We start from the raw sequence: 18,591 nt of genomic DNA on the forward strand, positions 1-18,591 counted from the left end.
GAAAACTGATTTCTTCTTCTCCCCAAATAGACAAAAACTCTGATAATCTTTAAAAAATATTATCTATATTGTTTAAAAAAAAAAAAGTCATTTGAATGGTGCTTGGATTTTCTCTTTATTCTTCAGTTTTTCAGGGTAATAGCAATAGCACTTAGATTTATATACCACTTTACAGTGCTTTACAGCCCTCTCTAAGCGGTTTACAGAGTCAGCATATTGCCCTCAACAATTTGGGTCCTCATTTTACTGTCTTCAGAAGGATGGATGGTTGAGTCAGCCTTGAGCCTGGTGAGATTTGAACTGCTAAATTGAAGGCAGCCGGCAGGCAGAAGAAGTAGCCTGCAGTACTGCACTCTAACTACTGTGCCACCGTAACTCTTAATACTTCAAAAGATATCCTCATACATGAAAACTGCTTAGAAAACACAGTCCAAATGGGCATTCTTGATCTTCAAAGTTCAAACGAGCGTTGTTGACCTTGAGCATTCTTCAAGAGAAACTACTAGCCTTCACAAAGCTTTTTTTTTTTGCAAATATTAGAACATTTAGTGTAAGAAATAATCAACTGATTCCTAGAGTTGATGGAGCAGGGCGACTTACAACTGGTTCATGAAGTTGCACCAGCTGCAATGTCTCCACAATCACATGATCATGAGCCAGGTGATTGAGGCCAGTAAATCACAATCACGGGGATTGCTATTTGCAACCTTCCCTGACAATTTCCCAAGAGCAAAGTCAATGGTGAAGTCAGCAAGAAAGGTTGCAAGTCACTCTTGCTTTTAATCCTGAGAAGCCTCACTATGGACTATAAGTTTCTAGTGACCTCACACTCTGTAGCATTCTCCACCCACCTGCACACTCTAGCATGTGCCCACCTGCAGCAAATCCCCTGCCAGTGACTTGTCACCTACCCTCATTCCTTAGCACCTGCCAATGTGTCTTACTGGCTTGCCTATGCTTTCTAACAACCACCTGTGGCCCCCACTGGCCTGCACACACCTGCTAATACAGTATTTCCACCTCTCCCCATAATGCTTGCACACCCCAGCACTCCTTGTCTGGGACTCCAACCTCTTCCCACTTAATGACCAGCACAATACTGAGATGATGGCAGCAGGGACTGTAATAGCTAAACAATGTGGTCAAGTGACATCTCACGTTACAAGTGCATTGCTTAACGATGGCAATCCCAGTCCCAACTGCAGTCATAACACAAAGACTATCACTATTTATATAAATCCATCCTTTATAATCAAAGAGGAATTGTGATGACCCGGGGAATGGCATGAAAGCAACACAGCCAGAGAACAGGTCTAATTCCTCTTCATTGCTCCAACTTTGCCCCCAAATGTCCCCACGTTTACTATAAGTCCTGGAGCAAAGCTTTCACATGCACCTTCAGCAGCCTCTGGCTGCAAGTAGTTCAGTAAGCAAAGTTAGCCAAACAGTAACCAGGGTCAGCAGTCCAGTAAGCCAGGTTAGCCAAACAGTAACCAGAGCAAGAAGTTCAGTGAAGCAGACAAACCGGGCAAGCCCCACAAGATAGTCGGCAAGTGCATACAAGGCTCCACAGATTCAATGCTTTTTCCCAATAAATGCCCCTCCCACTGGCACCTCCTTACATTTCAGTCCCCAGGTGTGCCTTGTGAAGGGGGACGGGGCACTCTCCTCCCGCGTAGCTGGCTCAGTTTGCGTTGGTCTCAACTTCTCTCTTCTCTCTGTGCTCTAGGATCAGAAGGGGATGATCCTTGCGGTTTGCCTGAGCTCTGTCTCTCCTGCTCCTCCCTGTCTGCCAGCCTTTCTAATCCTGAAAAGCCTTGCCAGGACTGACTCAGCCCTTCCCCAGTTTTCTCCAAGCCCAACAGAACTGCCTTCTTGAGTTCCATTGGCTCTTGTTCCAGCTCATCTTCCCCCACAGATTCAGTTGCTGACGGGGGCATGACATGACAGGAATGGATACAGTTGTCTTATCCTGAGACTGGTGAATTAAAGGACTATGATTTTAATTTGTTCCATGAAGAAATGATTTACCATTGAAGACAAGCCTTTGTGGTGGAAAAAAAGAATCCCATTACATATATATCTAAAAGGAACTTAAATATTGAAAGGAACACATTTACTTCCTGGTATTTTCTTTATTCTTCTTTTCTCACAATTTGCCAGCTTTTTCCCATGATGCATAACATAATTGATCAACCATCTTCTTATTGTTTTCCTTTTGGTTGGGGTATGACTGCACATTCATGTTAACGTTTTGTTTTTGAAAAATGCATGATTTTGCTTTCATTAAAGAACCTAATTTCATATTTCTAAAGCATCAAACAAGGACCTCAGATGTATAAGGCAATATAAAGACTAAAACAGAAAAGGCGCACAAGCTGCTGCTAGAGAGATTGTACATTCACCCTTAACTTTTTCATGTTGTAAGGGGTGTAGGTTGGATTGGTGCTGATCGACTAAGGTAACCAAAATGCGCTTGAACTTTTCAGAACAGTTTTGGTAGCTTTAAGAAGAGATGAGAAGAACATCAGAATGATAAAGGGGGCAAAAGGCCTTGATGGTCTTTTTGAATATGTTCTTTGTTATGAAAAAAATCAAAGTAATAGCTTGCCAAGTTGTGATCAGCATTAGATGATTACATGGACAAACTGCAATTTTCTTGGCCATAGTATATTGTTGTCTTCCTAGTCAAGTCTATAGACTTGATATTCCCCGATAGTCTCCCATTAAACTGCTAACTAGGCCTGATCCTCTTAGGTTTTAATTCAGACAACATTAGTGAGATGCTGCCACCTGCTGAGACATTATAAAAAACAGATTCAAAAATTTACAAATGAATTAACCTTGATCATTATTTTATAAAAAATTCAAAAGGAGAACAGCAATATCCAAAAATGGCATTTTTATTATTGAAGTCTGTGGGTAATTTTTGTCACTGTGAATTGGATTCTAGGGATCTAGGTGGAGTTTAAAATCATAAGTAATCTGTCCATAAAGATAAAGGTAAAGCACATACGTGCTAGTCGTTCCTGACTCTAGGAGGCAGTGCTCATCTCCGTTTCCAAGCTGAAGAGCCAGTGCTGTCTGATGACAATTCCATGGCCAAATGGCTGGCATGACTATACGCCAAAGGCGCACGGAACGCTGTTACTTCCCACCAAAGGTGGTCCCTATTTTTCTACTTGCATTTTTTATGTGCTTTCGAACTGCTAGGTTGGCAGAGGCTGGGGCAAGAACGGGAGTTCACCCCATTATGCGGCACTAGGGATTCGAACCGCTGAACTGCTGACCTTTTGATCGACAAGCTCAGCATCTTAGCCCTGAGCCACCGCGTACCCACAGAATCTGTCCATAGATTCTAGGAACTTGATATTATTTGGATACGGCAACCACCCTTATATTTTACAGGTGGTTCAACCCATGATTATACTTAGCTTTTCATTAAAAGGCTTGCCTCAGTGTGAGGATGAATAGCCTGGCAATTAACTGTTAAGTGGAAAGAAATTGTAAAATGAAGAATGGGCCATCTCACGTTCCATGTTGTTTTGCAACTATTGTGTGAACTACGAAGAAAGATGAACCTTCCTTGTACTGTACTGACAAAAGAACCAGCAGGGAAACACCCTTCTCTGCCAACACCTTGTACTTCTAGGTAAGGAGATCACGTTTGTTTGTGGGCATGTATCCCAATCTACATCCACATGCAATTAATTGAGATAGTTGAATTAGTCTCAGTCCTGAAGAGAAAACTGAGTTACAGAAACATTTTTAAAATCTCTATGTAGGCTCACTGATTGTGTTGATCTTCAGTATCCACGATAAGACAACTTTCTATGCTGAGTTAATTGATTTCAGGACAAGCACCTAAGCCTCTTATATTTTTCAGAGAGAAAGCAAGGTCATATATATTTTCAAATAGTGACAAGCCAGGAAAAAAAATATTTGTAACCTCAAGATACCCTACAAGGCTGCCTGTCAGAATTTGGCATGGATAGACCTGGAAGTGAAGTCTCTACAACATTTCCCATGACCCAATACAGATGGGGGAGGTGTAGCAATTTTTCTTGGCCACTGGATTTGTTGTGGCTGTAACAAATATTTTGGCACTCTCTCCTATCTAATTGCCAGTAAAAATATAAGAGATTTACCACTTAGAAAATGACAGCGGAACACAAATCAGTTAAACAAAGGGCATTCATGCTGTAAATATATTCTGAAAACTGAGACAAAGCAAAGGGTTTTCCTGAGCAGTTTCCATAACAGGACTTCCCCTCACTTTTTTAATTGCTCATGTCAAAGTGGTAAATACCACATTCAAAAAACAATGTTAATTAGCCTGAAAAAAACTTGAGTAATTTTTGTTCTTCTCTTTAAAGAAACATAAAATGTTTCTGCAAATTCTCCTAGGCTAGGGTGTAGTTTCCTCTATGCTTTTGATTTATTGTGGTTCTTGCTTCATCCACTTTTCTCACGAGATTTCTAACAAATGATAACCACACATTTTCCCAGCTTAGAAAATGAGATGGAGGTCAGACAAGGAATATTAGTTCCCTTAATAAATGAGGTTGTTACCACTTTTCTTTCTTTCAAATAATGCAATAGTTGTCACATCAATGCTATTTTTTCAACAAAGAGATCTACACTTTGTGGTAGAGATGTTCTTTAATCATGTACGTCGGGTACAGAAGGGGTACCATAAATTTGGAACCAAATGGAGACAAATACTTGGTGTGTGTTTGGAGAAGATGTGTTTTTCTACTGAATAGATAAAACTTGTTCTGTATCTAAACAAGGTCCACCTAATTCTGTATCATGTTACCAATTATATCCCAGCTTTCTCACTCCTGATTTCTTCTCTACTTTTTAAAAAGGTGAAGGTCAGGTGATTTGCTTTTCATTATTTTGGAAAAGTGTAAACTTTTCATTATTTCATTTTGGTATCTTGCTTTTCATTATTTTGAAAAGTGTAAACTGCTAAATGTCGATTGTGTAAAGCTGGGGACTATAGTCCTTTGTTCCCCAAATGCTGTAGGGCTCCTCACTACTAATTTTTTTTGGTAGACATACTTCAAAATAGAAGAACACTATGCATCTTTCCAGGAAGGATAATTTCTTCTACTATTCTCTACTACTGTCTTTTAAGAAAGGCTGAGCACCAAAGAATTGAGACCTTTGAACTATGGTGCTGGAGAAGACTCCTGCAAGTCCCTTGGACTTCAAGGCGATCAAACCGGTCAATCCTAGAGGAGATCAACCCTGACTGCTCTTTAGAAGGCCAGATCCTGAAGATGAAACTCAAATACTTTGGCCACCTAATGAGAAGGAAGGACTCACTGGAGAAGAATCTAATGCTGGGAAAGACTGAGGGCAAAAGAAGAAGGGGACAACAGAGAATGAAGTGGCTGGATGGAGTCACTGAAGCAGTAGGCGTGAGCTTGAATGGACTCCAGGGGATGGTAGAGGCCCTAAGGCCTGGAGGAATGTTGTCCATGGGGTCACGATGGGTCAGACACGACTTTGCAACTAACAACACCACCACTGTCTTCAAGAATGACATGTTAGATATTTTGCAAATGCATTTACTGCACACACACAAAAAATCCCACACATCTACATACACCTAGATGTTTCCCTAAATACATTTAATTGAAAAGACAAGTGCTACCCAAATTAATTCTATCACAGTAAGAAATACGTCTTCCTCATTTTCTCCACATTATGGACATCTGGAAGGCATGAATCATAAAAGTGATGTTACAAAAACATCTGTTTGTAACTGTGTAGACACTAGTCCAGTATGATTAGGTGATTGCATTGTTTAGTATGTTAACTCCCTTTCCCTGGAGGCAAAACAGTTTATGTCCCACATTACATTTTGAAAGCTCAGCCAAAGCTGTCTTTATAATGGTGGTAGTGGAATGCTGACTTCCTTTGGGCAAGCATTAATATTAGCCCATATGCTATATCAGGGGTCTGCAAACTTAAACACTCAAAGAGCCATTTGGACCCGTTTCCCACAGAAAAGAAAACAGCGGGAGCCACAAAACCCTTCCTGTGCCTGATTATTTCTTGAGCGGCTACAAAATTAGCATATGTAGTTGAATTAAATGTTCTGTCTTCTTAAATTTTTCTTTTCTTGGATTTATCCATGGTTGGCCTACCGGGGGTAGAAAAGCTCAATAAATCGCATGCCGGTGGGTGTCACACATTGGCAGCTGTGGTGCATATTTTGAGTGACATGGAGCCACAGCAGAGGGGTGAAAAAGCCACAGGCGGCTCCAGAGCTGCAGGTTGCTGACCCCTGCGCCATACAATCCCAAAAGCAACTTTGCAGAATTTAGTTTCCCTGTTCCACAACTAAGCTTCTATTCCAATGTTTCTAAGCAGACTATGACATTTGCTTATTCTCAGACTCCAAAAAACCCCTATCCGGGAATTCATCTGACAGACAGAAAAGACTTGCCAGTAATAAAGAAGCTGCGTCTTTCTCAGGTAAATTATCAACACAGCCAGAGAAACAGAACGAATGGCAATGAGTGTTCTATTTCCTAGATCTGCTTTCCCAGTCAGCTAGATATGTGAACTTCAACTCCCAGAAAGCCCCAAAAGTGAGATAAATCCTTTAGTTTGATCCCTGGGAAATTTCTGAGAAATTTATAGGCTAATACTTAACATCTCAATCACTTTTATATATGGCTAGTCCTTAACTTACGACTAAGTTGCTGAGTGGTTGTTTGAAGTAACAGTGGACTTCCAACAGGGGTACTTATAACCTGGTTCTGAAATTCTGATGCCTCCTTCACCACCGTGATGAGACTGTATGTTGGGCACTCAGCAACAGATCCACATTTCTGGCTGCTTAATCATCAAATGGTCATGTGACCGCATTTTATGATGGTTTTGCCAAAAAGAGGCATTTATTTCTGCTTTTTGGCAAAACTGGCCCGTAGCAAACAATTGGTTCACTTTATGACCATTTTATGACCACAGCATTTTGCTTAACAACCACTGCAAAATAGGTTATAAAATTCGGTAGCTCATGCGAGTGACTTCCTTTACTATTGTCATAACTTATGACCATAATGCACAGGTTCCATTATGCTTGTAAGTCAAGGACTACTTGTATACATGGGATAACTGATGAAAGCTATACCTTCTATTGTACCCAGAATAGCATTTCCATCTATCCTGTGGTTGGCCACAGTGACAAGCAAAATGCTGGACCAAGCCTCATCTAATACACCTATTCTAATGTTCAAATATGTCAGGCATCAGATGTTACTTCTATCTAGCACAATGCTTATAGTTCCTACTAAATAAATGTGGGGTACTAGCTGAAATTCAGTTATTAAAAAATACATTTAGTTATAAGTACTGTTTTTCAGTATGCCTTAAGCATAATTCAGCCATTGTAAATGTCAGAAGCAACCTACTCTTCCTGATTATTTTAATTTTTACATGTAACTCAAAGATAGAATTTCCCCTTCTGTCCTACAATAACAGTTAAATGGAAGGAAACTTAGGGTTCAACTTAAGATGCAGATTTATTAAGGAAATTGCTCACCGCTAGATGGAGCTATAAACATATATTTTCTTTTATTAAAGCCCATTCAGAGGCTCACAACTAAACAAAATTTTCAGTGAATTAGGTAACAATTTCATAGAAACGGAAAAGGCAGTTTAAACTAACGTATTTATCTTCTGAAGTACCCACAACAAATGGCTGTCTAGACTTCTTGAAAAGGTGTACAGAAAGGGAGCCCATTACTTCAAGTGGTTTTACAATCATATTGCTCAATCAGATATATACCTTACTACTACAGAATCTGTGAAAAATTACTTTTATTTTGTTATCATCACTAGCTCTTTTTTCTGATCCTTACTTCTAAACCTGGACTATCTCATCAATAACCATAATGAGCTACCATATATTTAACCAATATATTCTTAATATATCACATCTTTTAAACTAAATTCATAACTAAATTCAATTGTTGTAACTATTTTTTTTTTTAATTTGATTTATATGCCGCCCTTCTCCGGAGATTCAGGGCGGCTTACAATGCGTTAAGTAATAGCCTTCATACTTTTGTATATTTATACAAAGTCAGCTTATTGCCCCCACAAACTGGGTCCTCAATTTACCTACCTTAGAAAGGATGGAAGGCTGAGTCAACCTTGAGCCTGGTGAGATTCAAACTTACAGTAATTGCAGACAGCTGGTGTTAATCACAATGCTATCAGTCTGCTGAGCCACCAGGCCCTTTCATTTGATCTCAAAAGCAGAGAATATTTTTTAAAAAAATAACAAACAGGTTTGATTGTACTTACCCACTTGTAATATCATCAGTCCTTATATTTTTCCCAAGGACATCTCCATCACTCATATAACCTGTAGCATCCATGTTGATTCCTTCAAGATCTACTTCAACACCTCCTTTGTCTGTGATATCCACGTGGCAAACATTATTGTCCCGAGATGTTGGCTGTCTTCTCAATGGTGCTGAATACATGTAACGTCCTGGTTCTGCATTGATGAATCGGCTGGCATTGGCTCTTGGAGGATACCCATTACCCACTGATGGAGCATCACCTGCCTGGAGACGGGGACTGGACTGCCCAAGTCTCCAAGATAAGGGTGTTGGCCTACCAGTCAAACTGAGGATGCTGCGTCCGCTGATTTCAGTGGTGACATTGGTATCAAAGGTGGTCTCCAAGGTGCTTAAAATAGGAAAAGATTCAAATGTTAGAAATATTTTATTTAAATATTTTAAATACTAGATATCTGGGATGAAAGAAAAGCAAGAAAGGGTTTTTTTTTAATCTTGCTAATAAACTATGGGGCAGAGGAACATTAAATTTTGGCTATATAAGGAAACATATTTTGTCAAGGCAATCTACAGAAGTCCACTTTACATCTTAGATGCAGTTGTGTTATGGCGCTTCCTTGATGAGACCTTTGGTTGAAGATGTCAACCATAACTATTTATTGTTAATGCATTATTTACCAATGCTCTGTATAGTGCTGAAATCTCCTTTAAAACAATAAATGGCTGTGAAACTTTAATGACTAACCTATCAAACTGAACTTGTTAGGGAGCCTTTCCAACAGTGAATTCATTTTAGGCTGGGTTTAAAATCTAAAGTTTCTTTTCTTTCTTTTTTTATAGTTGGGGCAGAAAGTATCTTTGGAAATATTACTTCTGAGAAAACTATTTGGCTTTGAGCTTTCAAGTTTTAGGTGGGATTTAAGGACTTTTTAGTTGTATTACGTTACTGATGGCTTTTTCATATTTTGTCTTCTGTTTGTTGTATTTTTGGAATTTTGCTTGTATTATTTAAAAATTAGGAGGGCTTGGATAAATTATGTGTGTCTGGGTAAGTAAAACTCCACAGTTGAATCATACTACTTCTTTGATGCGGTTTCTTTCCAAGCATTTAGTGGATTGCCTAAATTGGCAATTTTATTATGTGCTATAATGCAACAATAGACAATTCTGATTTCTGTTTGAAATATTACCAGTGAATCTTTTTCACTGCTTTAAAAATATGACCATGCATACCTCATTAATAGAATTATAAAGCTTTGTTTATCCAAAGGCCAGGTAGGAATTCAAGCTATGTGCCTTATCAAACAGGTCAAATGCAGTTCAGCTGCTTGTTTAAACACAATAATGTAGATCTGGTTAAAGTACGTTAAAAGAGTTTCAGAAGTAAACCTAGGTAACTTTTTAAAAAGTAACCTTTGCACCTTTCTATTCAAACATCACCTAAAAATATTTAACTAATATTTTTCCAAGACTCAGCCTTTATATATAGCCCTCTCTGAAATGGTTTCTTCCACTTCCTAAACTTACTCTTCATTAATCTCAGTTATGCCCTAATATGGTACAGATTCTAGTTTTTCACGTAAAAGAAAAATAATGAAGTACAATGTATAGTCAAATTAATCTTTGCCATTAGTCATTCATAAAAATTTTTCAGAAATAGAGAGTAAAGAATGGGCAGTGTAGTTCTATTCCTTGCAAAGAAATAAAATTAACGTGTCTCTTACCTATGGGACACCTGAGTTCCTCGTAAACTAGACATGGTCTCTTCTAAGTTTTGCCGAAGGTCAGCTATATTCTTGACAGTTCGTAACCTGCGTGTTTCTGGATCTTCCGCTATGGAAAAATTCAATTTTTAGATAAGAAGTAATTAGAGTTTATCAGCAGAGTATGCACCTGTGCACATACATACACATTTCACATTTCCAACTCAAAAAAATACTTTTCTATTCTTATGTTATCTCAGATGCAGACGCTTTCTTTTTGTTCCGTTTTTTTGTAAGTGGTATTTAATCTTGAATGAAACATGGTAGGGTATAATAAATCTGATGAACATAGGCCTCTGTTGTACACTAATCTGAATTGTATTTAAAATTCAAAATTATTTGAATTATTGGACAAGCCCTGATGGCGCAGTGGTTAGAATGCAGTATTTCAGGCAAACTCTGCCCAAAATTTGCTTGCAATACTAGAGTATTGCAGTTTGATTCTGATGGAGCTCAAGGCTGACCCATCTTTCCATCCTTCTGAGGTCAGTAAAATGAGGACCCAGATTGTTGGAGGCAATATGCCAACATTGTAAACTGCCCAAATAAAGTATAAAGCACTATGGTGTGGCATATAAATCTAAGTGCTATTGCTATTTATGAATATATTCATTTCCTTCACCCCCAAACAATCTCAGGCTCTTGCTATTATGTTTGTAGCCTGGTCTTGTAAAGAAGTTCTAAAGATCAACGTGGGTTTGAAAAGTTCTGCAAGTTTTCTGTTTGGATTCCCATTCCTTTAAACCTGCAATTTTATCATCTCTGGAGATATCCAATGTACAGTTGAAAAAAATTAATCTCATTGTTTCTGAATGAGTGGCTTCTTTTTTTTTTTTTTTAAAGAATATTTATTAAACATTTTATGGCAAAAACACACAAGCTATCTGAATGCAAGAATTTATAACTTCAGGCAGATTGGAATCTACCACTTATAAAATTGAAATGGAAGATTATGTTATCTATCAGACTGTATTCTCAATAGAAAAGAACTTGGGGAACATAGAAATACTGGAGCGTATCAATCTGATAAGAATATCACCTGGAAGCTCTCTAGAAAGTTAATAAACAAAGGATATCTGTCTTAGAATAAGGAGTAATGCAGGAATTGCTTTAGTGCACCACCCAAAATTCATTTTTTAATCTTATAATCATAAAAACAGATTACAGCAGTTGTTCACTCTTTATGTTTCCAAAGGGAGAACATATTTAGGGAGAACCTAAATATGTTTTAGTTATTTCCAGATCAAAGCATGTCTCAGTTCAGAAGTTTCATTTCATTCAAGAGGTTTTCCTCAAAGGTAAACATCCATGGAGTAATACAACCTTAGTCTACAAAAACATTTCGAGTGATCATCACAAAAGACAAGGCTGAGCTCTACAAGCCTGAAAAAAAAAAAAACCTCTCTTCTCCATGCCACTTATTTCAATGTAACTTTATTTAAAGTATTTTACTCCAGGTTTTTTGTGTGTTATTTAAAACGCCCTTAATGCAGCTAATAGAGATAGAATACATTTTAAAATATCAGTCAATCAGAAGTCTCAGCACTAATTAATAAATAAACTGAAAAAATCCAGCAAAAAGCAGAAGAAAAAGCCACAACTTCACCAGGAAATGGGGGAAAAATGATGCTTGATTAAATTCAGGCCAAAAGTAATTTTACAAAGTGGGAGCAGCCAATGAAAAATCTACCTTCTGTGAAGATACTGGTGTAGTTTCATAGAATCCTGGTGGGACACAATGACTGGGAGACAAGCCTCTTTTACTCTTCTAATAGACTGAGTAAATTTGTGTAGGGATAAAAAGTCTCAAACACTTCGTTAATATTTGTCCTAAATCCAGGTTTACCAAGAATTTTGTGAAACCCGAAGAGCCTTTTGTAACCTTAGTTTTGAAACCTTAGTAATCCTTTATTAAAAATGTGAATAACTTCCATCAAAAAAAAAAAAATTAAGATTAGTGCAGAAGAGTCTGATAAGGAAAAATTAATATAAAGAATGCTAGCATTTGGTGGAAAGAATAGATGGCAGTTTGAAAGGGCTGATTACTGCATGGTAGATTTCTATTCATTTTTTCAAATTCTTTTTTAAAAAAAAACTTTCTGGAATGAGTGGAAACTTTAAACTCAGTTTACAATCAATGCAAATTAGCCTTGCATCTTCTCAAAATTAGGAACTTTGAAAAGAAATACATGCTTTGGACTTAGAGAGCATAGACCCCTACCATGGACAATCCACTCCCTATTGACCCTTGAGTTCTCAGCAGCTGCCCATCAATGCAGAGACTTGGGGATTCTCCTGGACTCATGGCTGCTGCTTGATGAGAGGATGGCAGCTTTGGCTAGGGATGTCTTTGCACAGATTTATCTTGTGCACCAATGAGCCCCTTCCTGGACTAGGAGGTCATACTCACAGTCACTTATACCTTAGTCATTTCCCAGTTGGATTATTACAATGTGTTTTACTTGGGGCTGTCCTTGGAAACCACTAGGGAAATTACAACTGATCTAGCAGGTAGTGGTGGGTACAGTTTTGGGTGTTCATAAGTTAGTCATGTTATACCTCCATGGCGCGAGCTATACAAGCTCCCAGTTTCCTTCTGGGTACAGTTGGATTTGCTGGTTATGATCTTTAAAGCCTAAATGGCACGAGACATGACCAACTCTCCCTAAAAATATCTGCTTGTTCCACTAGGTCATATAATGCTAGCCTAATTTTAATGGTTTTAAATTTTAAATTGGATTTTAATGGGATGTTTTTAATTATGGGCCAAAGTATTTAATCTGGTTTTAAATTGTTTTTAATTTTTATATTTATGTATTTGATCTTGGCTGTTCACCGCCCTTAGTCCTTCAGGAGAAGGGCGGTAAATAAATAAATAAATAAATAAATAAATAAATAAATAAATAAATAAATAAATAAATAAATAAATAAATGTTCAGGTTCAGTGGTGGGTTGCCCCCGGTTTGGACCAGTTCACAAGAACCGGTAGTAAAATCGGCAAGAGGCCCCGCCCACTGCCCTGATGTTGTCATCGGTGATCTGTGCATGCGCAGAAGCAAGGTGCACATGCTTGTTTCACTTGCACACGCAATCCCATTGAGAACCAGTAGTAAAGGTAAGTAGAACCCACCCCTGTCCAGGTCCCTTCCCTGAAATCTTGCCACCTACTTGGACCTTGCAAGTGTGTCTTTTTCGTGCCTGCCCCTAATCTTGTGGAATATCCTTCCTCAAGTGATTTGGCAGGCTCCCATTCTTTTAGCCTTTTGAAAGATTATAAACACCTGGCTTTTTACCGAGGTGCTAGCGCAGTGGTGAAATCTAAAATTTGTTACTACCAGTTCTGTGGGCGTGGCTTAGTGGGGGGGTAATGTGACTGGGTGGGCATGGCCATTTTTTTTTCTTTTAAAACCATTTTTTCTACAACCTCTTCGGCGAAGAGGTTGTTAAAAAATACTTTCAAAAGGCTCTGATGATCCCAGCTGAGTTGCCTGATCGGCAGAGGCTTTTTTTCTTTTAAAAGCCTCTGCCGATCAGGCAACTCAGCTTGGATCGTCAGAAGTTCTTAAAAGCATTTTTTAAAAAAATGCTTTTAAAAGCCTTTGATGATCCCAGCTGAGCCGCGCAATCATCAGAGGCTTTTTTTTTTTTACTTTTAAAAGCATTTTTTTGGCTGAAGAGGTTGTAGAAAAAATGCTTTTAAAAACTAAAAAAAAGAGCCTCTGATGATTGAGCTGGGACTCAGCTGGGAATGGGGGGGTGGGGGGGGCAGAGATTTTTGCTACCGGTTCTCTGAACCACCTGCCTCCATTGCTACCGGATCGGGTGATCCGGTCCGAACCGGGAGCATTTCACCCCTGTGCTAATGTAACATTCTATAGAGAGAAAGTATGCAATGAGGGTAATTGGAGGTTGCTGCAAGGTATCATTAGGAGATTCTTAAGGTGCAAGTTTTTGTTATAGTGCTTTATGATTGTTTTATGGTTATCAGTTTTGTTGTTGTCATCTGCTTGTTTAAGAGAGGTGGCCATATAAATCTTTTTAATAAACAAATAAAATATGAATGGAAGTACAACAAGAGGCTTGTGGAGTTGTTAATTTAGGTCCATTCAGCCTTCTCAATCTATTGCCCTTTAGATATGTTGGAACAGCAACTTCTAAAATTCCCAGGGAATGATATATAACTGAATTTGTCAAATGTATCTCTGGGCTGAAATGATAGAGCTTGGGTCAGCTGTAGAAATACCAAATCCCACTTGTTATCTTTAACTGCTTCTTTTATATCCGTACTGTACATATTTTATTAAAAGTCTATTTAGAAATCCACTGAATAGCACTAGGTACTTGTCTTCATGAAAATATTGTTCAGAGTTCATATATGGCTAAATAATAATAATCTATACTATATGAAAATCTTTACTAGTCTTTTGTACATTCATAACCTGGGTGGATGATAAATTAGGTGCAACTATACAAAAACTGAACACTGGGGTGAGTAACTTAGTGGATGAAGGATTAATTGTGAGAACAGAAACTGTTGGAAACTTTCCAAAATCTGTGTAACTTCTAAATACTAGCCAGTCTCTTAAAGATAGACCAACTTAATTACCCAAACACAGAAAACTAGTTTTTTGAAGGGCAAGAATAATCAAATGAATACCATATGAAACCAAGAGAAAAATTCTGAATCTCCAGCCTAAATAACAAAATAAACTTAGAAAATGCTTAGCACCAACTCTGATAAAGAGCATGTTGAATAATTACTAACTTCCTTTCCATGTATTTAGCTGACTTCAGATTCAGAGGGTACCGTTAACTACTTTTAAATTCTTGATAAAGCACTGGAAAATGTATTCTCTAAAAGAGGTTGAGCTGAAGATACTTAAAAGAGTTTAGAGGTGTATAGATAAAACCCTGCTTTTACATAAGGCACTTAAAACTTAAACATATTTGACATTACTGCCAAGTGAGAATACATGGCTTAGAGCTTCAGTAATTTTAGGCTATTTTAGGCATTTCAAGTCTTATCTAGAAACTATTGCCATCATAGGTGGTTTTTTTCAGCATAAAAACTATACTGAAATAATAGGAGCAGTTAGCATTGTATTTCCATTTTTAGACACGGAATATACAAAAATTTGGAATACTTCTATTATGAATGCAATGTTTATAGTTTTCCCCCCCCCCAGAAAGGATTTGCCAGTGATATCACCATTGCCTGGGGAACACCCAATTGAGGGCTCCATTCATTTCCCTGTGTAGTTGCCCACTGAAGTGGTACCCATTAATCTGCTTGTGGTCACCTGCTTTTGAACTGCTCGTTCAGCAGGAGCTGGAGTGTGTGATGGGAGCTCACCTCGCCCTGCAGCAGCAATGGGTCTTGAACACAAGCCTGCCAATTCTAACTTCGTGAGCCACTGCTCTCCTCCTATATGTTTATAGTTAACTAGCCTCAATATAACATACATACATACCCACATTTTAAGAATCCTTCATAGTATTAGGCCTTTGAACATACAATTGCTATTTCAAGAATCAAAACACTTTACTTAAATATTAGGAGTTCAGACAATGTCTAGAGCAGCAGTCCCCAACATTTGCAGCTTAGTGGCCCAGCTGGGGCAGGGAGGGGGGATAACTGGGCCCTGTGAGTGGTGGGCCATGTGCGCACATGCAGCCCTTGCGTGAGTTGTGGGATGTCACCCGCACACACACAGCCCTTGCATGAGTGGTGGACCTGCGCAAACATGCACACAGCCCTTGTAACTAGTGGGCCAGTGCATGCGTGCACGCAGCCTTTGCACGAGCAGCGAGCTGGCACATGTGGTGGGCCGGGTCATATGTGCGCAAGTGCCCACAGCCCGCCGCTTATGGATGTTGAGCTGTGCATGTGCTCCGGCCAGCCACTCATGCAGCCCAATTCTGAGTAGGCCATGGCCTGGGGGTTGGGGACCCCTGGTCTAGAACAATACTTCAGATCCACAGTTTTGTGGGGTGGGTGGGTTATTTTTTAAATAATTAAATAAAACATTCTGGCCATTTTACATAAACTTCACAATAGTTATTTAATGCAGAATTAACATTGAAAAGAAGCACAAGTGGGCATTTTTACTAAATTAGGTATAATATTTTTTAAAAAAGCTCATTGGTAAGGATTTACATAATAGGTGAATATCCTAACTGTATTCAGAAAATAGTGTTTCCTATTTGACTTTCCTGAATAAGAACCTGAGATTAGCTGCTTTTGCAGCCAAAATACTGAAAAACTCAGTAAACATGAAACATCAGGAATAAATATGCATGCTGTCCTCACTCTTATGAAAGCAACAACTTAAATAACAAAGGAAACCTTCTGGAAAAGCATATTTTTTAAATCCTCTGATTCAGAGAGCCAATACCCTCAACATATCCTATCTCTTACCAGAAAGATCTTCTACAATAGGTTGTCCAGTTTTTGTGCAGGGAGCAGATTCCATGTTTGTGCTTCCTCCTCCAGTACTGGACTCTGCTGTTATATTTCCTTCATTGTCTGTCTGGGATCTGAAGTACAAAATAGAGGTAAAGCAAAAGGAAAACACATTCATTCATTCATTCATTCATTCATTCATTCATTCATTCATTCATTCATTCATTCATTCGACAAAAAGAAGTCTGGCGTAAATATAACAATGCTTTCCAGTATAGCATTGTGTCTTTTCCACAGGATACACTAGCAGGCTGACTGTACATAATTTATTAGTCCCACGTTGTGCTATGTCCTAGAAATGGAAACAGGCACTGAACCGTAAAAAATATGAAATTTCTGCTGTCAAAAGGCCTTCTGCCATCATTTTAAATAACTTCTGTACTAAATTAAGTTTCCAATCAGATCAATAGTCTACACTGCTGGCCATCATCCAACAGAGGGCAAGAGAGTTCAATGAAATATGAATTATTCATGCTGGCTATTCTTTATCTACTTATTTATTTCATTTCTATCATAGCTATTAAAGGAGGAAAATATTTTATTAAAAATTATATGAAATTCTGCAACAAAGATATGATATCATTTGCAAATGGCCAATATAGACAGAATTTTCTAATTCATTTTTCTAATGGTTCTTTGAGGAATTAGTTGAAACGGAATAAGATAAGAAATATTGAATACTGGTGGTGACTGCCTTTTCACTGATTTATACCTCTCTATCCCTGGCATTATAAACAAACAAAACAGAATATGAATTTTCCATGTTCACACCTATATGCTGGATTTTTTATTGCCTTAGGTAGCATTTCAATAGTATACTGGAGCCCTCCCCCACCCCCACTACGTTAGTTTGGACCAACAAACACCATTACTTCACATAAATAGAAAGCCTCAATGCATTCATTAAAAAAAAAAAAGAACTGTAGACAAAGACCAATGCTACTGCAGGCCACTTACAGAATCACGTGGTTTTTCATCTTCTATTTCAATACCATTTTGGCTGAATGTGTGAAAGAAGACTATGGATGTATTCCTGCTCTGTTCTGTTCTATTCAAATGGATAAGATCTCCTCCTTGAGCAGGGGGCTGGACTACAAAACCTCCAAGGTCCCTTCCAAATTCTGTTCTGTTCTGTTCTGTTCTGGTCTCCCATCCCATCCCATCCCATCCCATCCCATCCCATCCCATCCCATCTCTCTTTATCTATGGACTGAGGTAATAATGGCTGTTAATGATGGATGAAATTGGGCTAATAAAATATTTGGAGTGAGATGAATGGTGTTAGGTAACAACTAGTCTGTAGAAAATTAAGCTCGTATGATGGTCTTTCTTCTTAGGAGGAGCTGGCATGCCATAGGTATAATATTTTTATTTAATCATATAATCTATTGTATTAACTCATACTTCACCTTTTTGACTTTGTTTCTTGAACATTTTTGCTCTCAATTTTTTTTCTAACTAATATATCTATAATCACATAAGGCACATCAGACAAGACTGAATTCACTTTTTCAGCCTCCAAAAATGTTGTCCAGGTTATGGCTTTGGTTGATGCTGGAATATAGTAATTAACTGATTAGTTGATTACCATCGAATTATGTCAATGAAACCAGTGAAGCTGGCATCTACTTTTAACCAATGTATCAAGCCAGAATATTTCTGTCGATACCATATAACTACAGAGAATAATTTTTAATTCTGAACCCAAAGCAATTCAATGCCATTAGGTTTTGGCACAAAGATAACAAAACTATGATTTGATAATATAAAATTATTGATTACACCATAATGAATTTTCTCCTTACCTACCTATCACTTTTTCTTCAAGAAAAAGAGGAGGGGAAGGAGAACCAACACGAGAAGAAGGAAACTTTTCTTGTATGTAATAGTACATCACCCTCAGCCAAATGGTGCCATATTTTCTCAAGTCAAAAGCTACACATAACCATTAACTGTTATGCCAAGGTCACATTACAAAAAAAAGTAGCAGAGTTAGAGCAAGGTAAAAAGGCTAAAATTAGATGGGGCTGCAATT

General features: G+C 38.1%; 1 protein-coding gene across 2 annotated transcripts in view; it reads right to left on the reverse strand.

Moving 5' to 3' along the window:
- The window catches only part of NAV2 (neuron navigator 2), a 298,412-nt gene that overhangs the window by 130,957 nt on the left and 148,864 nt on the right, over positions 1-18,591 (reverse strand). For both annotated transcript variants that reach the window (XM_070935086.1, XM_070935079.1), the window contains 3 exons: positions 16,512-16,630; positions 10,055-10,163; positions 8,332-8,721 (listed from right to left, as the gene is read on the reverse strand). In XM_070935086.1, the coding sequence (XP_070791187.1) occupies positions 8,332-8,721; positions 10,055-10,163; positions 16,512-16,630 (618 nt within the window). The remainder of the gene's footprint in view (positions 1-8,331; positions 8,722-10,054; positions 10,164-16,511; positions 16,631-18,591) is intronic.

This window comes from Pituophis catenifer, unplaced genomic scaffold (assembly GCF_029215685.1).
Source record: "Pituophis catenifer annectens isolate HBS135680 unplaced genomic scaffold, rPitCat1.0.hap2 SCAF_1, whole genome shotgun sequence".
Taxonomy (NCBI): domain Eukaryota; kingdom Metazoa; phylum Chordata; class Lepidosauria; order Squamata; family Colubridae; genus Pituophis; species Pituophis catenifer.